Source organism: Columba livia, chromosome Z, assembly GCF_036013475.1.
Source record: "Columba livia isolate bColLiv1 breed racing homer chromosome Z, bColLiv1.pat.W.v2, whole genome shotgun sequence".
Classification (NCBI taxonomy): Eukaryota; Metazoa; Chordata; class Aves; order Columbiformes; family Columbidae; genus Columba; species Columba livia.
Genome location: NC_088642.1, coordinates 10,411,408 through 10,436,443, shown reverse-complemented (window position 1 = coordinate 10,436,443; position 25,036 = coordinate 10,411,408). Strand labels below are relative to the sequence as shown.

Genomic DNA, 25,036 nt, shown 5'->3' with positions numbered 1-25,036 from the left:
ACACAGAGAAAGTTTTCTCCCTGCCTGGAGAGGAAGGGGACAGATGGACCTGCATTTCAAGGTTAGGTTTTATTTTACCAAACCATGGCCTATTCTAAACATGGCCCATTCAAATATGTCAGTCATTTCTACCTCCCACATCCTCAGGAATGGCTTAACCAGCACTTCTCCACATCTGCTGTGGTCAAGCACTTCGTTATCTGTGCTGGCAATAAGGGAGGTAGCTCCACATAAATGGAAAGTTTCTCATCTCGTGGACAAGTTATGGAAACAACACCAAAACACAGGTCTCAACTTCTTTACTTTTATTTTTAAAGGTCTCTACTGGGATAACATCTAGCAGTGATTAAACACTGAGAACTCCCACTTCGTGATGGAGCCACTTGAAGTCTGGATCCACTCAACTCCTGAAACTGCAAATCTGGCTACTTATAGCTCAACTGCACACTTGGTAATCACATGTCAAAGCTATTATATTTAACAAGAAACCAAGTCACGAATTCTGACGAAAAACCCTAACACCTGCTATTTTGAAGATGCACTGCAAATCTCCCTCTCTCAAAAAAAAGAGGAAAAAATAAAAAGAGGTGAATCTTGTTAACTTGCATTTCAGTGTGTTACACAATAAGTTTTAGGATATTTTTTGGTCAGTACTCTTGCACAGCATATGTATTTGCCTTTGTAACTATTCACTCACAGCTTCTAACAAACTGTGCACCCACAGAATGAGGTGTTGGTTACCATCTGCACAAATATCACATTTTTTCATGTTCTTTAAAACATTTTTTTTGTTTACCTGAATTTGTTTCCTCTGCAGAAATCCAGTTTCCTTCCTGCGCTAATTCTTTTAAGAGTCTCCTACGCATTTGTCTCTTTTCCCTCAGCACGTTTTTGAAATTGTTGATGCATTTGTTCAGGTAGATGGTCTCTGCGCACACCTTGTCAAGGCTCATGGGTCTGCACTCCTTTGCTTGCTCGGGCAGAGGGGTCACATCTCGTCCAAGCTCCTCAGGAAGGGAGCGCTGCCCAGCGCGGATTTCACAGTCGGATGATGGCACCAAACTGGAAACAGGAGGCTCATGCGGAAGAGAAGAAAGGCTGGAAGGAACAAACTGCATTTGAGCAGACGTTTCGCTGTTGGCAGTTGTGTTTGCCTGGCTCTCGGAGGACTGACTAGGAGGGGTTTCTGCAAAGTTGTCAGAGCTGCCACACATACCTGAACTGGTCAGCATAAGCGTATTGTCATCGTCCATCTGCAATCCACTATCATTTTCCAAAAGGATTTCAGAATCGCTTGTCTCCAGTTTGTGAAACACCAGCTGCAGAGCAGACCTGAAGTGATGAATAGCTTTCCCAAGCTTATTTGTGTAAAACTTCATGTCTACAAGATCAATGTTATCCTGGGAATGGTCAAGGAAATACTGGGAATTTTCCAGGACGTCCCTAAAGACCTGATCAGTTGGATCTTGATCATTCAGGTCCATTTGGATCATATCTTTCAAGCTGTCACTACTATCAGCCATTTCATCCGTTGTGTGATCGTAGCTAATGGTTGTCACTCCACTAGAAACATCTTCTCTTTGAATATCAACTTTCTCTGCACTGGTAAGTTTGCATGACATATCACAGTCTATTTCAATTTCTGCTGCAGTTATGCCCTCAACTTTATCGAGAAGGGAAGAACCATTCTCAGTGACACTTTCGGTGTCAAGCCTGTGCTCACCACCATCGCTTGAAGCACACATATGGCTCGCAGGGCCCAAGGGGTCAGAGGAGCAGCAGTAATTTCCATCACCTGGTCTGGCCAAACTGGTCACCTGCGCATTTTGTAGAGGTTCACAAGGGGCCTGGTGCCTGTCATTCTCATCTGAATGCTGCTCACTGCAGCTTATTGTTTGCGCTTCCTTCCCAGTTCCAGGTATCGAGTTGCTTTTCTTAGTCAAGGTCGACTTCTGCACAGAATCAAATGTATCCCCTACGCACTGTGTTTTCCTGCTCGTGCTTTTACACCTCACCTGGAATGAGTCAGTTTGAGGGTGACCAACTGCATCAGTTCGCTGAGCTGCATCAGGATTCACCGAGTTGCGATGATTTTTCTTGAATCCAGACTGCAAAGAGACTGAATCCATTTTACGGCCCCTCTGGCCATTCTGCCGCTTTTGCTCTTCACTGGTAGCAATCCGGACCCCTGAGCTTTGCAGAAGGACAGACTTCTGTAAAATAAAGTCTCTCTGTTCACAACTGACAAGTTTCACAACTGCTGGTCGTGGTGTTAATGGCTTGCCTGTACCAATATCTGATCTATAAGCATCTTTTATATACTTACTGCACTGGATACCATTGAAACAGTGATATTCAGACAAGAAGTTGCAGATAAGCTCTAGCGTGTTTTCGCCATCTTCTTCTGGGATGCCATAAAAATATAATACTGGTTCTTCCTTGTGTACCTCCCTACTGGGTTCTCGAGCATGTGTACCCTGGGTTTTGCCAGCAGAACCACCTTGCAAGCCTTCTATCTCGCTCAGGACCGTATCCACACAGCTGGAGACTTCATCCACAGAGCCTTTAATCAAGGTGAGGTGCTGTCGGAGCTCTGCAATCTCTGTCTGGATGCGACTTATTCCCTGTAGCTCTTTGACGATGTAATCCACCACATCAGCTGAGCGATCTCTCGACTGCCGTCTGCGACTCTTGTACGCAGTGGGCTTTTCCTGGGGAAAGCACCCTTGCCTTTCGGCTGCCTCCCTCCAGCTCATGGTAACGTTCAGGGAAGAAAGGTCCTGCCCCTCGGACACTCTGCCCTTTCTGTCAGCAGAGCTCTGCGTCACGCCATCAGAAGAACTGCCCTGCACATTCACCTTGTTCTGCTGAACAGAGCATGGTATTTTTACATAGCCATCCCAGTTCAGTTCCACCTCACCAACGCACACTTCACTCACTCCCTTGGAATCACGTCCTTCATCCTGATGGAAGTCCCCTCCAGCAGTGGAAAATTCAGTGCTCGCAGAGTTCCTCTTCATCCCGCAAACGAACATGTCCGTCTCGATCTCCACCGGGGAGAGCTGGCAGTGATGAGAGTGGTTTGGATTCTCATCTACCTGGCCTTGAAGAAGCCTCTTCATCTTGTCCCGCAGAAACAAATGGAGTTTTTGCTTCCGGAATTGCTTCCTGCCCCACAGTTTTACAACAGGTTTTGTGTGCAGAAGTGCAATTTCATTTTCTTGCCTTTTCAATCTACTTCTAGTAAACATCATCGGCAGCTGCACCCGTGTTTCTCATAGTGCTACAAGCTGCACAAGCACACATCAATCACTTCCCAATGCACAACTCACATCCAGCTTTTATTCTGTCACGAAGCAGCTACCAAAAGAGGGGAAAAAACATTACAGTTTGGTTCAGACAGAAATAGCCAAAGTAACTTAAGCAGCAGAATAAAAGAAATAGCATCCACACAAAAGCAGACAGAAAGAGGATGTGCTATTTAAAGTGTACAGAGTTCATCTTGGTTTTGGCCACCTCCCCAGATCACGTCCTCCTTTGTCAAAATAACTGCTCTTTTTTCCCTCCTCTATCCAAGAAAGTTAGTTGTTCGTTTGTTTGTTTTAAAAAAAGGATAAATTCTGTGGCTATTTCCTTTTTCTAACAGGTTTGCAGATTACTCAAAGATGAGCTCCTGGCAAAGCTGCACTGTGTAATTTAATTACCCCCCTGAACACAGAATTCTGACAATTATTAGGGAATCCATTCCTGTACATTTCCTTTCTTTTCAAGTACACAATCTTCATCCTTTCATGCCTCAAACCAAAGCAGAAATCAAGTTTACCTTGGCACAGTACCAGCTATCTCACAAGAATTGCACAGAGCGATGTAAAGTGGCAGGAAGACTGGATGACAGATTTTAAGTGTAAAACCTTTTTGCTATTTTAGTTTTTTATCTTAATATTTTGCTACCAAACACTAAAAAAAAAACCAAAAAGCCTCAAAGCTTACAAGCTCCCAAGCTAACCTGCAGTTAAATATGCCACACTCAGCATATGTACGAACAGGCTGAGCTGACAACATGAAGATTCTGCACGTCACTTCTACTCCAACCCTCAAGATTTTGCAGTGGATCATTTTCCCAATTTAAATCCCCTCTGTAAAGAGAAAAATAAAAATAAAAAAATTACTATGTTAACTACTCAAAACTGTCGTGTATCTTCACTGCTGTACTTTCTAAGCAACACACAATCAGATTTTTCCTCCAGAGTAAAGCAGACAGAGACCCATACAGAGGTTCTTCTGAGCCAAGGTAACTGCAGAATCCCCACAGCTTTGACAACTCAGCTTGGACCTGCTGCTGAAGCACATATTCTTTCTCACGTTCTTGTTTGATTTAAGACCTATAGTAACTGCTTTCATTTTTATGATTAAGTAGTTCTTAATTAAAAAAAAAAAAATTAAGCTCCACAGTGCACTAATATAATCATCACACGCAGCTTTCAGACTAACTTAAATTTTTCCAAGTGCATCCAGCTTTATGTCAGAAGGTTTCCTGCCATGTTGAAAGGAACAGAATGAGGGCTTCTAACCTTGGTTTTGGTTTTGCTGTTTTAAGGCTAATGTGTTATAGTTTATACCAAGATGTTTCATGCTGCTTTCCTTCCCACCTTCTTTGAGGTCTGGTAACCTCGGCTCTCCTAACACCGCCTTTGCAACCCTGAAGTCTTCTGCAGAGAGGGTTGCATGTTGTGCCAGCAGGACATGTCTCCAGTGGAAAGCGCTGGACCAGGCGCTGACTGCAAACACTTCACACTCTCATGCTAAGCAGAGAACTGAACGCTACAGTAGGTCTGTTTGCACTGGATTGAGGCCTTGATCTAAGCAAACTCTCTCCACGCAATTTTACTGCCCAAGGACCAGCTCCAGAGCTCACAGAAGCTTTCACCCAATGCCTCAGTCAGACCTCAGTGATTCCCATTTTCAAAGCATTGGTTCGAAGTTTCCTCACCTGCACTGATCGCAAGCTGCTGCAGTGCAGAAACCCTCCCTAATACACCCTCCAGCTTCACCTGACTGCCATTTACACTACCGACAGCATTGTTCTGTTAGTGAGAGATTTTGGTTTCATTTTAGCTTCTTAAAGAAAACAAGTTTTAATTCTACAGAATTTTCAGGCCATTTGTCCATTAAGATCAGGTTTTCTTTTTAATGTCTTTCCTACCTAACTACTCCCTCATGGAACAGCGCCGACTTCAGAAATGTGAGCTCAGGCTCTCTTCTTCCATCGCTTACACAGTTTACCTTTCACTTGAGTGGCTAACTGGTGTTTAACACCAGAAAAACACTTCAGTATCAATATTAAGAAGTAGTCCATCAAAGAGCAAGCAGCTGAATTCAATGGCAGCCAAGAAGGTGTGACTCCCTACATGTGTTGCTTGAGGGCAGCAAACAGAGATGCTCATTTCAAATATTTTCCAGCATATCGAACCCCAAGCGCTAGGAGAAAAGCCTGCACGTGCTTGCGCAAGGATTCCCTCAGAAAGCTCAGTGTTCACCACACTCCCTTCCAAACGCAGCTTTCTGGGCACCAGAGGGGCTTAATGATCATTTTAGCTTGAGAAAATAAATCAATTGACGCCAGAGTTCGCTCTCATTTCCTTTGCTGATGCAAAACTTGACTGCAGCAGTTTGTTATGGAGAACGCTTTTTCCTGCTGAACACTCACTTGCAGGGCTGCAGCCGTTCCAAAGCAGGCAGCTCAGGGCAAACACTAAAACGCCATCATTTTTATTTATATATATAGTGTTTGTAGTATATATGTATCTGTGTATATTATAGATACGCACAAATGCTTATTTCATTTGAGATTTTCAAGAAAACATCTTTGATTCTAAATACCAGTGACACCTTTCCAGTTTGCCCCAAAAGGGAAACTGTTTCTTCCCAGGCTGGGGACAAGACCAGAGCAGAACACGAGGATGGCAGCTCCGGCTCAGGGGGAAGCCTCTCCACCTCTCCCTACCGTGGGTAGAAGCGAATGGAGATCTCCACCAAAGAGCTAAACACTGCCCACTTACCAGTCTGCTGGGAGGCAGGTAAGAGCATCGCCCTCTCTGCACGTCTCTCTCAGTCTGCCTCCCTCTGTTCCCTGCCTTCTGCCAGCCCAGACCCACGCTCAGACCTGGAGCTCTGCGTATCTGCCCTCTTCGTGCTGTGGGCTGGCCCCACGGTGCTCAGCACCTCCTGCCAGGGCCCCGCGCTCCCCCTCCCCGCCGCAGGTTGTGTGCGCGCTCCCGTTCCCTGCCACTGCTCCAGAACCAGCGCTCTGCAGGCACTTGGCCCTTGTAAAGATCTCTCTCATGCTGCCTGGGTTAGGGTCAGGCTTCTTCATAGCACAGGCACGCAAAGTGATAATGGAAGTTAATGCACGTCCAGCCGGGGCAGGGGGCGGAAAAAATTCTCATCTGGATGCGAATCCTTGCTGAAGTCCTCTTCTCTTCCACAATCACTCCAGGAATCACACTAACACATAACAAGAAATCAAGTCTATAAAGAAGGAGTATTTGCATCCTGGTATCCTGCCAGAAACCGCAAGCCCTCACTGACTACACAAGCTTTGTTCTGACTGCCTTTTTAGCCGGCGTTTCTCTCCAGGAGAGCTCCATGCTCAGTTCCGCACAGCTATCTCTGGGGGTGCAGACTGGAGAGCAGCACGCACAGGGACCACCATGTCTACATCCCCTCACTTCCCAAAATGAAGCCAGGCTCAAGCAAAGCAGGAGGAAGACATTGTTGGCTTTCCCTGGGGATGTTTGGGTTGTTTTGCTATCCCCATGAGGACAATACTGACATATTAAGATTTTAAACAGGGGAAATAGGTGAACTACCACAAACACTGCACAGCTTGTTACCTTGTCATCAGGCACACTCCTGAAATATCCTTGTAACACACGGGTAACAGTTACTTTTCCTCCTGACATGCAGATTTGTAATGACAAGAGCAAAAGCATTGCATGCCAGCATGAATAAGTGAGGAAGAAAAAAAAAAACCCAAACACGAGAAATCCCATGAAGGAATATAATTCAATTATAAGATCTGTACTCATCAACTGGTGATCAGTCATACTTTACACTTACAGCACCCTGGGGAAGGCCAGGCTCTCAGCAGAGAGAGGAGAGTCAGCTGCAGCCCGCTCTGAGCAGCGTCTTCACTTGTGTGAGTCACTGGACAAAGGTGGCTCAGAACAACAGCAGCTTTGTGGTGCCTCCAGCCCCACACAGCACCGAGCTGGCTGCAGACAACAACAGGGCGGGAGAGCTCTACCCCTCTGTCCATCAAACCTCTGCTAAAAGAAATCATAGAATAGAACAATAGAATCGTTTCAGTTGGAAGAGACCCTCAAGGCCAGCCATAACCTAACCTAACTCTAGCACTAAACCATGTCCCTAAGAACCTCATCTACATATCTTTTAGCCTGTTTCAGTGCCTGACAACCCTTTCTGTGAAGAATTTTTTCATAATATCCAATTAGAATATTAGGATAACATCCCCTGGCACAACTTGAGGCCATTTCCTCTCATCCCATCACTTGTTACTTGGGAGAAGACACCAACCCCTCCATGCTACAACCTCCTTTCAGGTAGTTGCAGACAGTGATAAGGTCTCCCCTCAGCCTCCTTTTCTCCAGGATGAACAGCCCCAGTTCCCTCAGCTGCTCCTCATCACACTTTTGCTCCAGACCTCTCAATAACTCTGTTCCCTTCTCTGAACTCTCTCCGGCACCTCAATGTCTTTCCTGTAGTGAGAGACCCAACACTGAAACCAGGATTCGAGGTGCAGCCTCACCAGTGCCCAGTACAGGGGGATGGTCACTGCCCTGGTCCTGCTGGCCACACTATTCCTGATACAAGCCAGGATGCTCTTGGCCTTTTTGGCCACCTGGGCCACTGCTGGCCCATGTTCACCTGCACCCCCAGACCCTGTTCCCCAGGCACTTTCCAGCCACTCTTCCCCAAGCCTGTAGCGCTGCCTGGGGTTGTTGTGACCCACATGAGGCTGGTTTACCCTTTTACCAGCTCTCTGCTTTTCCTCACACCAAGAGAAATACTGAGACACCTTTACCCCACACCATCATGTTTAGAGGGTGCTGGAATGCCAGGGCAGACGTGATGTTCAGAGGTACCAGCAAATAGGTAAAAAAAACAAACAACTATGATCAAAAACATTTCACAGCAGCCTCTCTGGTTATCAACTCATGGCATTGAGTGGAGTCTTTTGGATTAGGTTACATTTACGATATCTTACACACAAAGTGATATTGCATTACTGGTATTAACAATTACAATAGGAAAAGCAATAAAATGACTGATATATGGTCCTGCCACTTTATAAAGAGTCATTTAAACAGTAAGAATAGCAATAACTAAAATGCAGGATATTCAGAGGAGAGAAAAAAATATTTTGGCATTAAAAAGAGAAAGAAATCATAGCTAAGGCTGCCATAGCAACATCGCCCCAGCACTCTGCATGCTGAAACACCGACTCTTCCTGGGAATATTATAACATTTTTAAACACATTAATTGCTGAAAGAATCCTAACAACAAGGCTTGACAGAGATATGAAAGGTTACCGCTGGCTTTGCTGATGTTATCACTTCTGGAGGTGAGCATGCAATTTTCTAATTAACATAATTAGATTTAATTTTGGGTTGGATCATACCTAAACATGGCACTGCTGCTTGCTTCTGAGTACGCGTGTCTTTTCAAACCTTCTCCCGATAATTAACAAAAACACTAATTTTTGAGTCCAGGCGTGAATGATCAGAACAAGAAGGTACTGAGCTGAGCGATCCTGGGTGAAGAGCAGCAGGACCAGAGAACAAAACATACCCTCGAAAAATGCGTTCACCTCAGGACATTTCTGCCAAAAGGTGCAGAAGAGACACATGGTACTTCACAGTGGCTTAAAGAGGAAATCAATCCATGCTATGGAAAAGACAGTAGCTCTAACAGGATCAAAATTAGTTTCTTTGCTCACACTGTTTTAATTTTAAGATATTATACAGACCCTTGGTAACCTTCTCACAACCCCTTTGCAGCCCGGCCTCAACTCAGGCTCTTGTTCAGGAATTACTGTGTGAACCGTGAAACCACATCCTAGCCCTGCTTGTAGAACTTTCCATAATTTTTGAGCACTTCCAATGATGTTTTCCAGGTTTCATCTGTACCTACAGGTTTGTGTCAATAAAGCTGAACAAAAACTGTGTCAGAATACTTCAACGAGAGCCTGCCTTCCTGGCTGTCACATTTTAGGAAAAAAGCACACTTGAAAGGTTTCCAAAGCAGTTTGGTAGATGTGACAAAAGGTCAGGTTTGGCCAGTCAGTCACCCTCACCGTGGAAAACTGCTCTGGGGAACACTGCATATTGGCTGAATGAATTACACGGTTCTGCACCTCCCACATCGCAGTTATTTCTTATCCTTTATACAAGGCCGTTCAACTGAGGCAAAAACCACCCCTGGATAATATTTTGCTGTACCAGCAAGTTATCAGTGTAGCTACAAAGTGAAGGAACACTAAAAATCACTAAGTACGATGATAATACACCCATTAAAGTGTTGCAAGTGCATTCAGCAGTGTAAGAAGTTCTGTTGCAAACCAGTATGTAATTAAATTCACCTAATTAAAAGGTATTGCTATGTAGTATAGCAAAGAGACAGCACACACTGCCATAATACCCCCTAGCAAACATAGGGGACACCACAAAGATTGCCGAGTGTCTCGGCTTCATGTAAAATGGGACTGATGTCAGTCTCCCACCCAGTATCACTTCTGTAAGCACAGATGGGGAGGGAGTGAGATGCTGGGAGCACTGGGGAGCACTGCTATTCCTTGAGATGTGCTCCTTCCCTCTGCAGCCACATCCTTTCACCACAGCTTCTGCAAAGCCAAAAGCAGCCGTGGCTGGCACAGCGATGCACTGGTGGCAGTAACAAATGAGGACTGTTGTCACCCGGCAGCCAGGCAAAGGCAGCATCCAGAGGCAGAGCCAAAGAAACTGGGGTTGTCCCCGAGTGCAGAGGGAGGCATAGGCTAGAAGCTGCCAAACGCAGAAATGCAGGGCTTGAGACTAGCCTGCAGCAAGCTAAGTTTAAGGCACCTACCTAGCCCTGAGACCCCTCTGTGCTGAGAAATAGGTAAAAAGGATAATGGACTGTTATTACATAAAGTTACTTCGCTCCTTGGCAGCAACTACAAAACCAGAGCAGTAGCTATCACCATCTTAAAAGCAAACAGAGAAGCAATTGAATTCAGTAGCCCCCTTATTTCCAGAGCATGGGGATTTTGTACACAGCTGAATCTATTAGTAAATGGTTTACCTACGACAACCTGAAGCACTAGCTGTTCCTTAGAAAAGACTTTTCCCCAATCAGGATCCTAAGAATCAGGTGTTATATTGAACAGATGAGCCAGGAGAAAGAACCAATTTTTGTTTAAAAGAACCAGCACCAAGAACTGAAACACAAACATTGGACCACGCTGGTAAGTTGGCTGGCCTTGGGACCGGAACTGCAGAAGTGCCAGCTAGCCTTTGGGGAAAGGTTTCTGATTGTTCAGCTGCCTGTAACCAGAGAGCAGACAGACAGCACTGCTGGTAAGAGCTCAGTACTTCTGGTTTAAATAGGGTTTACGTGCACCATAATGAAAATGCTGATGGATGCTAAGAGCTCCGCCCTGACTAACAGAAACAGAACATGCTGTACCTTTCCTTATAATCCAATTTACAACCCAGAGCTGAAGCAAAAGTGTGAACTCTGCAAGTGCTGCATTTCTGTTCAGAACCACCAGGAAACATTCATCCTAGGAATTTTCTCAAAACTCCGATTACCTGCTGAGGAGATCTGGAGCTGCTTTTCCAGGTAACAGTGCCCCAGCTCCCAGGGATGCTCAGGCAGGGCAGGCACAGGCAGCACTCACCAACGCAGGGTGACGAGTTAGGAGCTCCAGCTTGGGTTGCCAGGGCAGTGCTAGCACAGCTGTGGAACAGACTGGTGCTACATGATCTTGCTCGCTGTTTCTGACCTGTCCTGTGCTCCTTTAGAGCAGACACTCGGGTAGCGTTCAGCCAGGCTGGGTGAAGGTAATGTAGGCAGCTGACGGAATAATTAGGGTTTCCCAGCTCATGCTGCTAAACCAACACTAAAATCCTCCCGGGCTAAAACTGCAGCTTTACTTCTATAAGCTTTCTCCTTTTCATCTTGAGGGCAGAAGACCTTAGCGCTCTGTATGAAGCCTTGTTTATCCCCCAAAGGCTCGCTCCATTAGCAAAAGAAAGCTGCCCATGTAAAAGGAATGGGAACTGAAAAGATATCTGAAACAGTCACACCATCTGCTCTGATTCACAAGCCTGTATAGCATCATCCCTCCTGCATGCCAGTCATTCCATCTCAGCTCATCAGCTCACAAGCTTCTCAGCACAGGAGATGAGGCCAATGACAAATACTCCGGGTTAAAAGCAAGCCTGTTTTAAGTGACATTTAAGGAAGAATCAAACCAGTCATTTAATTACACTCAAGCTATTTGTTTTTCAAGTGATCAAATTTAAATTATCCCCAAATCCCTTTTCCTTTAACTCTTCCTCACACAGCGATTTTGATGACAAACTCCAGCTGAGATACAAACCCTTCTAACACAAAAGTATGAGAAGTAAACAGACACAACCTCAATTATACCAGCTATTAAGACACCTACAATTAGTGCCTAATAGTTGAACATAACAACTAAGAAACAGAGCATACAAATGAACATGCTAAGAGTAAATTGTCTTTTCAAAGCACGTGTTTAAATCCAGTCAGCTTCCAACGGAGCTACTGTATTGCTGAAGTAAACACACACACAAAGTCCACTCTAAAAATAAAGAAAATTATCCTCGGTTGCTGTCTGCTTGCAGTTTATACCCAGCCACTTCATTTGTTCCAATCATTCACTTACCTCGTTGCTTCAAAATAAAATAAAAGGTTAAAATGTAAAGGAAATTTATAGAATAGAAAACTACAGAATACAACAGCTTGTTCTCATAGGAAAGACAAGTCCTGAAGGATTCCTAATCTTGTTAAAGGTTCACCACACAATGAACTTTCACTACGGAGATTATCAACATATTGTTGGTGTCCCATCGCAGGTACTGGGGGAAGAAACGTTAAAGGCACCGAGAGTATTCCGTTCCACGGCAGCACTAGGATAAGAAATCACGTAAAGTTGAATGCATGTTTTGAAGAGAAAAAAAAAAAATGCAAACAGCTACTAAAAATCCAAAAAGCAGCAGAAGCCAACGAATGTAAAAGCCAAAACTGCAGAAATCCTGTCGGCTTCCAGGAGTATCCCTCAAGAGAAATTCTTCAGTTCACCAGCACAGCGCATCTTTTCCCTTTGCCAGGCAGTACCAAGTACAGTTAAAACTTTGTCCTTCTCTTCAGTTGTGACTCAACAGAAAATATTGTACTTCAGAGGCAGAGAGAAAGCTGTGCAGCTACTGCTACTTTACTCCTCCTCGTCAGCTGCTCACTGCCTCGCTCCTCACACACGCAGCCGCCCCGCTCCGCTCGCGCACCAACACTCCTCGCCTCGAAACGATTCCCCACTTTATTATCCATTCAGGAGGAAATACGAACGGATGGAGCCAATCTGACTAAAGGCAAAACGCACTCCTTCGGCACGGGGAGAGCAGGCAGCGCAGCGCAGCGTGCCGATCCGTGCTGGAAAAGCACTGTGCCTGACTCCTGGCATCCTGCAGGACTGCGGAGCAGGGGGGCTGGGGAAAAAAGCCCAGGACTCAACATAATGAACCAGCTCCGGGAAGATTCTTCGCTCAGCTCTGATATAGATGTTTATTTTTATATCACCCAGCTCACTCCTCAGCTAACCCACAAGATTCAGCGATGCCCTCACTGAAATGAATCGCATCCAGTTTCCAAGGAGGACTTGCACCGGTTCTGCTAGGAGTGTGGGGGATTGAACACCCGTTGATCTCGCGTTTCCCAAAAATAAAAGTCACATTGTTACATAAAAGAATGACTGCAGAAGTGCTGTGCACAGAATCAGATCCACTCACGTTGTACCGACACTTCTCTCCTGGGAGCGAGCAGCAGCAGTCACTCATCCTGCAAGAACTGCCTGAATTACAGGCACCATTTCATTTGCCCCACAAGCTGCCTCGGGGGCATCCAACGCGCTGCTGCTAAGAAAATCTTCCTGGCCAGTTGGTCCCCGTTCACATCCTCCCTTTCACAAATGCTCCCTTCATCCTGTCTCCCTTCTTCATGCACCCAACACAAGCACCCACCTCCTTCCCAAATGCTGTTTCTCTGCCTTTAGCACCAAAGGCAGTGCATGGGAGCTGTGCACATTTCCTGGTTTTGCTCAAGGACAGCTCACTGCATATTTCAAAACAGTCTTTTCGCAGTGTGGGGTGGGTTTTTGAAGAGGCCTATATGACTTAGCTGTGGAAATGCCACTACCGTCCCATCTGCTCAAATACCTCCTACCTCCTCGTGAGCCAGCCTTGCTGTGAATGGTACTTCCCCTCCAATCTCTTACCTACACCAATATCAACTTTTATTCACTGCTTCCTCCATAAGCGTCACTATGTCATCAGGGCCGCCTGCGCTGCGTGGGATATTTTCCATGCCACCTTCTACCCCCAATCCCACAGCTCCATCCCAGGACCCCGCTGAAGTGCCAGATGACGACAACCATGCCGGTGTTCCCACCAGCTCACTTGTTTGATGGATGTAAGCACAGGTTGTGATTACAGGTAGGTTAATGCCATGGCTCTCAGTACTTTGTCTCAGCAGCACCACCAGTGAACAGTAAGCCCCCTGCTCTTTCCATGTGCAGCCACAGCACAGAAATCAGGCCACCGACCTCCTTTCAGACCTCCTGTGAGGTTGGCGTTCCTCTTTGGTCACTCGTATCCTCCAGAAAACCCTCCGTCTTTTCTGCTCTTTCTCTTGCTGCAGGGGCAGGGACCACAGGTCAGATTTTCAGAAGTGCTGTAGCTTTGAATGATTTTAAGAGTCTGACCCCAAGTTTCTCATTATATGTTTGCACCTTGCCAGGACGACAGGGCTCCTACCCAACGGAGGGCACTGAGCTCTGCTGCACCAGAGATGATTGCTGCTGAACACACCAATTATAGCACTTGAGCTCAGAGGCGAAGCTCCGTATCAAATTCATCCACATAAGGATGAAGACTGCCCAGCTGAGAGAATAAAAATGCAATCCAGGATTTGTGCGGCACTTTGCATCTTCAAAGCTCTGCACATTAATAAGACAAAGAAGACTTTGCCAGGGGTCTCTCTTACAGCAATAGCTTAAAAAAAATATTAAGCATCCATCAGACAATACTTTCTCATTTACATTAAGTCTCTGTTAGCACCTGAAGCATGCATTAAGACAGCCTCCCAGGCTTCCACATGCCTTACTTTTTCCAAAGACCCCACCACAAAGTGCATCCATCCAATGCAGTCTCACCATCGCTGCCTCTGTCCTTCACATCTCTTCCCTCCTTGGTCTTTGCCCATCAACATCAGACAGTAGCACAGCCAAGCCAAACACGCACGGGGGCCAAGCACTATCCTCCAGCCACAGCTCTTGAGATCCGAACAGCCTGTGCAGATTTCCAAGCACTGCCACATAAAATCCCAGTACTCCCGTGGCTGCCTTGTAAGAGACATGAGACATCACTGATGGAGGTCATGAGCAATTAAGTGCTGGACAACATCACAGTCCTCACCACAGCTCACAAGGAGCTAGAAAGAAAAATGTGGCCAAGAAAAGACAAAACACAAGTGCCCTCAGAAGCAAAGAAGACTGTACCTTTCAAATATTTAAAAACCCGCACCTAATAGACAGGATATTGAGAAAGGCTGTTTTTCAGGGATGTTTTGTTTGCTGAAATAATGAAGATAATTCAGAATTGGGAAAATAGGCACAACTTGCATCTAAAAAAAAGCCTATGAGAGTGTGCTTTACCTTAAGGCTCAGAGCATTGAGTTATTTGCCTTCTACTAGAGAAATAAACTTCCACTTAAAAATTTAAATACTTCTTACTGCGATTCTTTAATTCACCAACAGATTTTAATTTTAGGTTGAGCCAGCAGGGAATTATTAAAACTGATAAAGCCAGGCTCAGCTATATAGGCCAAATGCTTTGATGTCTGCGAGGTATACATCACCCTTTCTTCTTTTTTAATCCTCATTATCTATTTCATTCCAACTTCCTGTGAAGTACTGAATTACTGATAAAATTGTAAAAGTAAGCAATTCCTTCACGAGCACGAGTGGATTAACCAAAGGAAAATGAGTACGCTTCGAGCACACATCCTGCTCCTCCCTTTACCACGCTCACGTTCCTTCTCCCTGCAGGAAGAACATTTCTAGTGTCTTGGCTCTTGGGAAAGCATAAAACTGGGGAGATATCTAAAATGGAGGGTAAGAACGTAACAGAGAGAGACGAAATAAAGACATATAAGGGGCAAAGGTCAAGACAGAAGAGGGAAAGAGTCAATGGAGAGAGCTTATCTGGAACAGCAGGGATAAACTGTGCAACTCACACTCAGGTTTAATGGCATCAGACATCTCTGACACAAGAGCTCTCTAAAATAACTTTTTATTTGTTTCACTGGACGAAAATTTAAAGTCATTTGTCCCAAATGAAACTGCCTGCCACATTTCCCTGAAGACAAGGTTGTCAGTAAGATAGTTTGGGTTCAGAGCTGCATTAGACCTTGAAACTTCAAATACCCAGCGTAAAGTTTATCATTTGATTCAGCAGTGAAAACGTGCTCGTTATTATCTTCTTCAAAGCCACAAGAAGATCAAATCAAGGAGCAGTCTAAAGACTGAAATGTTAATGAAAAGGCAGCGATGTCCTGCTGTTTGACAGCTGCCCTCACTGAATACCAGGCTTTGAGGAGCTGTGCATCACCACAACCTGAACAGAGATGCTGAGATAGAACCCTGGAAGAGACAAGACTGTATATTTCAAGGCATTTAAAACTACCCCGTCAATGGTTCCTGTCATTACGATTCTGTCATTATGATAGCTCCAGAACACACTTACGAAATATATGCTTAAGATGTTGCCTTTAGGCGAAAGAGCAAGTTTCTTTAAACACAGCGTCACTCAAAGCACTGATTCTTTCTTTTCCCCTTAGGAAAGGATAAGGCAAGGAGCAAGGGCAACCTGGAAGCTCCGGAGGGAACAAAAGCACAGCTCCCTGCTACAGCACCCTGGAAACTGCCCAACACTGGCCTTGAAGCACTTGAAGAAAAGGAAGGAAACAATCTTTCCCAAAAGTTTTCGCTCCTGAAAAAGCGATTTTTTTTTTTCCTCCCATGTTGACAGAAAGACAACAATAGTAGCACAGACACGTTGAAAAAACGGCGAAAGATTGGAGGTACTAGGACTGGTTACCTTTCAAAGACAGGCAACATAAGTCCATTTGTTGTGAACAGCTGAGACCAAACCACTGGCTTGTCTTCATATGAAAGATGTTTACGCTCCAGATGTTAACATTATTTGACTGTAAAGATGTCTGCTGAACCCTGAGACAGGAACATTTCTGAACTAATAAAAGGAAAGGCTTTCACATAGCCTGGGAGTAAAGGATATTTCCAAGGCCAAGAATGCAGTGGGATTCAAGTAGTGGGACTTTTATAAGGTTAATGAAAAAATTAGATAACACAGCACTAACATTTTCGCAGAGCTATGAATCTTCACACTTCACAGTTTAGGCCAATCTTTATCAAGCAGGTATTGATGAGAGACTTTAGAGACGCCTGCTGTGAGTCCTGCCAGCTCCATCCCCCTGACCCTGCTGCTGCCACCCCAGGGCTAGAACAGATCTACTTGAACATGGCGGTTTTTAGGGTGCAAATCCTTAAGGGAGTGTTGGTCGTAAAGTCAGAAAAGCTCAGATTAAAGTCATCCTCCACTTGGTTTGTCTATAATCATCACCATCACTCGCAACAACAGACAAAGCCTCTCCTAAGGGATGCAAGGAAACCCTTGAAATGCGTAGGCTAAACTGCTTGCCCCTTTCTTGTTACACGTGGATGTTCACACTTCTCAAAACCAAATACAAAATGCAGTGCTTCACAGAAAAGGCTATTTTACTCCTCACCCAGTAAGTTCCAGCCACTCCATGGCACAAACAAGCCTTACCTTCAAGACACCATGGTCCTTTCAGAAGCCACCGCCGAGGCAGTGCCCACCCCGCTTCACCACAGCCCAGACCAGCCTTCAAAATCAGAGCGAGACTTTAAAAACAAAGCTGTCTCAGGTGACAGGCTCCAGGGTAGCACGTTGTCTCCTTGTGCCCCAGTAATAACATACACAAAACCTTCCTTAAATTTGCTCCTGAAAACAACAGAATGCCCCCCAAGCTCCTCCTGGGTTTTGGCTGCCCATCCGAAAGCACGGGAGCCTTTCTCTAGCCTAATTGTCATTCTCCACTTTTAATCAAGAAGTAGAAGATGGACTCTTAGTAAATCTGTGCTGCCCTCTGCAATGCAGCTGACTCAAAAATTTCACCAGCTCGCTGCCCCTATGCCAAAAACAGCTATTATCCTGGCTTTTAAACTAGAGTCAGCTTGAGTACCTAAGGTCAACAGGCAGTGAGGAAGCATTATAGCAGAGAAAACTCTCCCTCTGCTGCTTCCTCCTTCAAATTACATCTCTGTGCCTCCTACTGGCATCCGAAACATAAGGATTTGATATTTCATAAAATTGGAAAATTACAATCAATGTCTTAATTGCACATCTAATTAAGTAATCAGCACCACTAAAATGCAAAGGCATCCAAGCACAGACATGTACTGGGGGTGGAAAAACCTGAAATTATACACTCACAGCTGTAATTACTTTTTGATCAAGAAAAATGGGAAGGATAAGTTGCAGATGTTGTGAAATGCAGACCTCAGGAAGGCCTAACAGCTTCCAAACACGAACTAGTTGAAGCAAGCACAGGCGAAGTAAACTAGTCAGCATTTCTATTGTAAATACAGATAAAGAAATAACAGGCTTAACTTGCAGCAGTGGAAAGCTAGGTTACGCATCTGGAAAAGCTTTAAAACCTAAGTGAGCATGGATTGTCAAGGGAAACTACAAAATCTCTATTCCTGGAAGTTTTAACAGAGGGTGTACATGCATTTATCAGTGATGATTTTGAAGAAAACAGATGGTCTAGTTAATCTCTTCACATACTGCCCAGGTCTCTGTTTTACTGCTCCGTAGCGATATCATTTCAGAACCTGTCTCAGGCAGGAAACCACATGGTAACACACACACCTGCTAACAGGCACCAATGTATCGCAGCCTTGCCTTGGCTACTAGAGACCCTGGTGTCGGCTCAGGACTGTCACCCCCTGGGGTTCACTTCTCTAGTGACAAAAGTCGAGGTTGCATTGCTCCCCACGGTTGGTCTGCATGACAACCCAGCTGTCCACAAGACAACAGCTTAGTTCAACACTGTAGAGTGTGTTTTCCTACCTGAGGTTGACAGTGAGGACAGGGAAACGCTCTCTGACAAAACTGCTCATGCATTCTGCAAAAGGTAGGTCCGATGTATAGGGATTTGGCTACAGGAATTCAGCGCCTTGATCCCGCACGGTAGCACCCAGTATGAAGTGAAAGATGGTTCCTTCTCCAGTTGGTGATAAACTCCGTTCTCAGTGAGCAGAGAGGGTGTCCTGCTGCTCATGGAACAAGAAACTATTGAATACCATTTCCTGCATGTTATTCAAAGCACAACCAGATGCATTATTTGTTTTAAAGCCCAGGCTCTATCACCACATGCAGTGGAGTAAGGAGTGCTCTTTGCACTCATCACCATATTACTCAACTAATTCAAGCATTAATTGGTGTTTTCATAGCATAACTGTGAAGTGAAAAAGTCCCCATTACAAGAGAGGAACGAGAGCAGAGTCAGATCAAGACCTTCTCCATTTGGACAGCCATCTCAAGGTGACAGCCTGACTTTCCAGAGTGCTTGACTTTGGAGCATATCAAACACTATGAAGTCTGGCTTCCAGCTACTTCACTTACTGCTCCGATGTCTCGCTTCCAGCATCTTAAACCAAATAACCAGAAATCAATTAACGAATCTCAGGGAGAGGCAACAGGAAAACCCTTTTCAAAAACTACCGCGGCTTTTCCAGCATCATATAACAGCGTGGCAGCAGAATAACAACTAATAACCGTATGAGGCAATGCCCAGCTACCTCTGCTGATGGATTGCTTCCTCTGCTGGCACTTCCTTCACCCTTTGCTACAGATATGCTAAGTTTCAAAAGGCAGGGAAATAATATTTTTTACTATCCTACCTACAACTTTGTGACTCCTGACTTAAATAATATGATTTTCTCTGCAGGTAGGAATAATTTCGTACATTTGTATTCCCCGCAGAAGGCAGCAGTTGATTAATGAACCAAAATACCCCATAAATACTTGTTATGAATGACATATAAGCCTCTGTCAGTCTCTGAGGACACTGTTAGTGCAGGCAGTGCCACACCACAGTCAAAGTCAGCTCCAGCAATCACACCAGTATTAATAAGCCCAGACACAGCTTTCACACCTCCAGTCAAGGCATTTGACAAGCTCTACAAAATGGGCCTGAATTAACTGGATCTAGAAACCCAGTCAGTTTGCTCCCCTTATTAGGAGAGACAGGGGAGGAAATATAATGCAAAACAATTGAAAATGACTGGATTTATAAAGCCTCTGCAATGGGACAAAAATTGCTCTACAAACTCGATTTTGATTAGGTGGCTGACCTAAATGATTGAGAGGCCAGTCAGCCCCTTTGGCAAGTCTGTGATGGGAGGAACAAGCACAATTTGGGCAAAATGCACCCAAATACTGAACAGGGATGGTTAGGGGGTCATTCCAGTCACTGCCTCTGCTCTGTGCTCTCGGGTCACAGAATCCAGTCCACCTCCACCAGAACTGGGGAGAAACAGATTCAAAGACAGCAGGAGAACGGGACAATTCTGGCAGCTGTACACATTCGTATATTAACCAGCTATTACTACCGTGAGCTAAAAATAGAGTGACTTAATTAGGATGAGTAACATGCATCCATATCACACAAATATGAAGGAGAGTTGCACTTGCTTCTAATTAACTTCCTTAGTTTAGGCATAACAAAATTCAGAGTGAATGTATCAGCCAGTCTATAGATTTTTGTGTAGACAAAACTGGATCCTTCAAGTACCCCCTACAAGAGGTATCACAAGAACACCTGCATACATTTCAACCTGCTGCACTAACATGATACACTGAATAAAACTGAACAAATTAAATAAATTGCAGTAAAATTTAGCACTCTCAGTTTCTCAATAACAGTTTCTTAAAAATGTGTGTGTTATCTTAAAATACAAGGTGAATCTTGACTCATTAACAAAAATAAGAACCAGATGGTTAAAATAATCTTTTACATAAAGCAATTTTCTCTTGTATTTTATATATTCTTGTATGAAACAGCTTAAAGTATTGATGGAAGTGCAGCTAAATAGATTAATCAGTTCAAGGCTAAATCTAAATTTCCTTCCAGCTGGATAGCTGTTATCTCTCAGAACACATCACAGATTTTGTCTTTATACTCTGGTGCTTTTCAGGCTTTCCTAGAAAATAATTTTCCACTCTCAGCTTTTAAAAACTTGCAATGACTACAGGCTCGATTGCAACTTACTGTCTAAATAAGCAATCTGAATACCACAGGGAATTTTTAAAACCTGTTTACAAACTACACCATATTGTCTGACACTGTTACCGCTTGAACGTATTTCAGAAAACAAAATTGTATCTGTGACAGGTTCATTACCAAGGATAAATCACTAATAACCACCCTTCTTCAAGAAACCCCTCGTGCAGGCTGGCATCCTTCGTATCTGCTGCGCAACCGCATGGAAAAGCCACCAATCCAAGAGGACATGCGATATAATTTTCACAATTTTCCTTCACTGACAGCATCTACGTAGCTAATCGCTCTCCCACACATCCCCGTTTGTGCTCCAAGCCCACAGGGTCCTGCAAGGCGTCAGAGCTCGGCAGCAAAGGCAGGCGGGTGGGCAGCGTGAACACGGGGAGGCCACGCCACGAAAAATAGTTACGGGGCTGGTGGTTCCACGGACGTTTCTCACAGCCCACTTAGAGGCTTCCTGGGTGATGAAGACCCATTCTTTGCTCCCACGGGCGGCTGTCATATAATAGCTTTCATAAACAGGCCCATTTTTAGATTAATTAGAAACAGAAAGGGCAAAGGAACCCATTTGGAAGCTGCCGGCTAACAATTAGAAAAATCACTTTCTGATTTCTAGCCTGAGTTTGTTCATAGCCAGCTTATACCCTTCTGTTCTTGTGCTAACATTAACCTTTAGCTTAAAGAGCTGTAAACTTGCCAATATTTACTCCCATGCTCTATTAGTACATGGCAGCAACATCCACTCTAGGCTTCTAGTCTGCTGAGCCGAGTCACGCTTGTTTGGTCTCATCTCACATGTCCTCAGCACCTCTGCTCCCAGAACCACCACAGTGTCCTCTCTTCCACTTCCGTGTAGGTTATACAGGTTTATCCAGGTTATTCTCTGATTTCTGCAATAGTTCCCATCTTCTTTAAATCCTCCCCCTCTATGCTGCCCTGGGGAGGCCACTTCTGGAATTCTGTGTCCCAGCCTGGGCTCTCCAGTTCACGAAGGACAAGAAATTACTGGAGGGAATCCAGCAGTGAGCTGCAAAGATGCTGAGGGGTCTGGAGCATCTTTCTTATGAGGAGAGTCAGAGAGCTGGGTCTGTTCAGCCCAGACAAGAGAAGACGAGAGGGGATCTCATCAGTGTTTATAAATATCCCAACGGTGGGTATCAAGAGGATGGGACCAGACTCTTTTCAGTGGTATTGAACAACAGGATGAGGGGCAATGGGCACAGTCTGAAGCACTGGAGGTTCCATCTGAATGTGAGGAGAAACTTCTTTGAGAATGCCAGAGCCCTGGAACAGGCTGCCCAGAGAGGCTGTGGAGTCTCCTCCTCTGGAGACATTCAAAACCCACCTGGACACACTCCTGTGTGATCTGCTCTGGTGAACCTGCTTTAGCAGGTGGGTTGGACTGGATGACCTCCAGAGGTCCCTTCCAACCCCAACCATTGTGTGATTCTGCCATTTGCTGGGCTCCTACACAGCATATTAGAAATACTACAGAAATACAGGCAGATTAGACCTTCTGCCCACCTGGTCTGCCACAGCACAGCACAGAGTACAAAGCAGCATGCAATTAGTGTTTTTACTAATTTCCCATTTCCCAGGAAGTAACACTTTCTTTCCCAGTTATTCCTACAGCCTCACGCACTAGTGAGGGCAGACTACAGTTACTCAGAAGAGCCCTTCCTTCTCTCTTCCCGATCCAACGTGCAGCAGCAGATTAACCAGGACCCTTCTGTTTTTAACAGGATAGTCCCATATGCCAGAGAGGAGCACTGGTACCACCCAACACCAAACCGTCCCACAAGCCTGAAGGCACCAGCCACCCTGTAGAGCAAGAAACTGCTGCCTGTGGCATCCCAGTAAATTATCACTCAGACTTGTCACAGCCCTTCCAGCATCTGGCATGAGCATGTCTGAGTGACAGATAAGAATCTCAAGCTACATTTGGGATTTCACCCCAGCTTTATGACTAAATTATCTCTAGTTTCATAGCACACAAAGGATGAAACCGTCAGTGCGCTCAGAAAACTCTCCCTCCAGAAGAGAATATCCAATACCTTCATGTTCTTGAGCGTCTTTCAGCAGAGGATGCATGTTACAAACCCAGATCACAGACTGCCAGGAGAGGCTGCAGGCATTTCCTTACAGATTCAAAAGAAGAGGTGGAACTGGTCTCACCTTTATCACAGACAGAATCACAGAATGTCAGGGATTGGCAGGGACCTCAAAAGCTCATCCAGTCCAATCCCCCTGCCGGAGCAGGAACACCCAGATGAGGTTACACAGGAAGGTGTCCAGGCAGGTTTGAATGTCTGCAGAGAAGGAGACTCCACAGCCTCCCTGGGCAGCCTGGGCCAGGCTCTGGCACCCTCACTGTGAAGAAGTTTCTTCTCGTATTTAAGTGGAACTTCCTGTGTTCCAGTTTGCACCCATTACCCCTTGTCCAATCATTGGCTGTCACCGAGAAGAGCCTGGCTCCATCCTCTTGACACTCACCCTTTATATATTTATAAACATTAATGAGGTCACCCCTCAGTCTCCTCTTCTCCAAGCTAAAGAGACCCAGCTCCCTCAGCCTTTCCTCATACGGGAGATGCTCCACTCCCTTCATCATCTTTGTTGCCCTGCACTGGACTCTCTCCAGCAGTTCCCTGTCCTGCTGGAACTGAGGGGCCCAGAACTGGACACAATATTCCAGGTGTGGTCTCACCAGGGCAGAGCAGAGGGGAAGGAGAACCTCTCTGACCTACTGACCACCCCTCTTCTAATACACCTCAGGTACCATTGGCCTTCCTGGCCACAAGGGCACAGTGCTGGCTCATGGTCATCCTGCTGTCCACCAGGACCCCCAGGTCCCTTTCCCCTGCACTGCTCTCTAACAGGTCATTCCCCAGCTTATACTGGAACCTGGGGTTGTTCCTGCCCAGATGCAAGACTCTTCACTTGCCCTTGTTATACTTCATTAAATTTCTCCCCACCCAACTCTCCAGCCTGTCCAGGTCTCTGGATGGCAGCACAGCCTCTGGCGTGTTAGCCACTCCTCCCAGCTTCATGTCATCAGCAAACGTGCTGACAGTGCACTCTATTCCCTCGTCCCAATCACTGATGAATGTATTAAATAGTACTGGTCCAAGTACTGACCCTTGAGGGACTCCACTAGACGACAGAGGCCTCCAACTGGACTCCACCCCATTAACCACGACTCTCTGGCTTCTTCCCTTCAGCCAGTTCACAGTCCACCTCACTACCCGATTGTCCAGACTGCACTCCCTCGGTTTAGCTGTGAGGATACTGTGGGAGACTGTCAAATGCTTTACTGAAATCAAGACAGACCACATCCACTGCTTTGTCATCATGTATACACCTGGTCATGTCCTCATAAAAGTCTATGAGGCTGGTCAAGCATGACTTCCCCTTGGTGAAGCCATGTTGACTGCCGTTAATTACCCACTTATCCTTGATATGCCTTGAGATGGCACCAAGGATAAGTTGTTCCATCACCTTCTCAGGGTTGGAGGTGAAGCTGACCGGTCTATAGCTACCCAGGTCCTCCTTCTTGCCCTTTTTGAAGACTGGAGTGACATCTGACAGCTTTCTAATGAAGCCAAAGGGGAACCACCAAAGGGCCATTTTGAAAGTGCCAGTGGTGAACCATCACAGCAATGGAAATGAACCCACAGCCTGACCCAGATCAGGCTCAATCTGATCAGCCCTCCATAATGTCACAAAATTGTTTAGACTCTAAATATGAGAAGACAGTAGAAAACATGTTGGTGGCCATGATACGGCTTAAAAAACCTGTTTGGATGTCAATAAAGGAGTCTGAATGCAAAGTTCTTTTATCACATGGCAAGACCTACATCCTAATGGGAACCACTCATTTGCTGAACCGCAAGACCTTCAAGTGGCTTGAGTTCATGAAATCATTGACATTAAAATGTGTAGAAAACAGAAATGTTACTGTATTTTGCACACTACCTAGCAGCAGCCAGAACTGGAGTCCTGCTGTCTTCAGGCATTACATTAAGCATTATTAACAGCATTTTGACTTCCAAATGTCATTTTTACAATGGGGGGCAGGGAGGAAAAGCAATCATCTTACTTAAACCTAGATACACCACACTGGAAGACTCCATCTGTAACAACCCTTACACAACTCCAAACATTACCTCCAAAAAAACCCAGGCAAGCTAACCCTGCCCTACATCTAAACGAGCTGTGTAACCATGTAGTTTGGAAAAACAGAAACAAGCGAAAGAAGAACAGCACTAAAAAGACAAAATTGTC

At 45.2% G+C, this 25,036-nt stretch overlaps 1 protein-coding gene across 14 annotated transcripts in view; it reads right to left on the bottom strand.

Annotated features, from left to right (window-relative positions):
- Window positions 1–25,036, bottom strand: part of LOC102097415 (protein unc-13 homolog B) — a 222,988-nt gene that overhangs the window by 105,811 nt on the left and 92,141 nt on the right. For 3 of the 14 annotated variants that reach the window (XM_065047125.1, XM_065047130.1, XM_065047127.1), the window contains exons 1-2: window positions 11,976–13,542; window positions 797–3,360 (exon numbers count right to left, since the gene is read on the bottom strand). The exons of 7 other annotated variants lie outside the window; for them this stretch is intronic. In XM_065047125.1, coding sequence (XP_064903197.1) covers window positions 797–3,254 — 2,458 coding nt within the window. In that variant the 5' untranslated portion in view covers window positions 3,255–3,360; window positions 11,976–13,542. Of the gene's footprint in view, window positions 1–796; window positions 3,361–4,006; window positions 11,939–11,975; window positions 13,631–25,036 lie in introns of those variants that run through there. 4 more of the 14 variants (XM_065047132.1, XM_065047129.1, XM_065047128.1 and 1 more) reach the window with 4 other exon arrangements.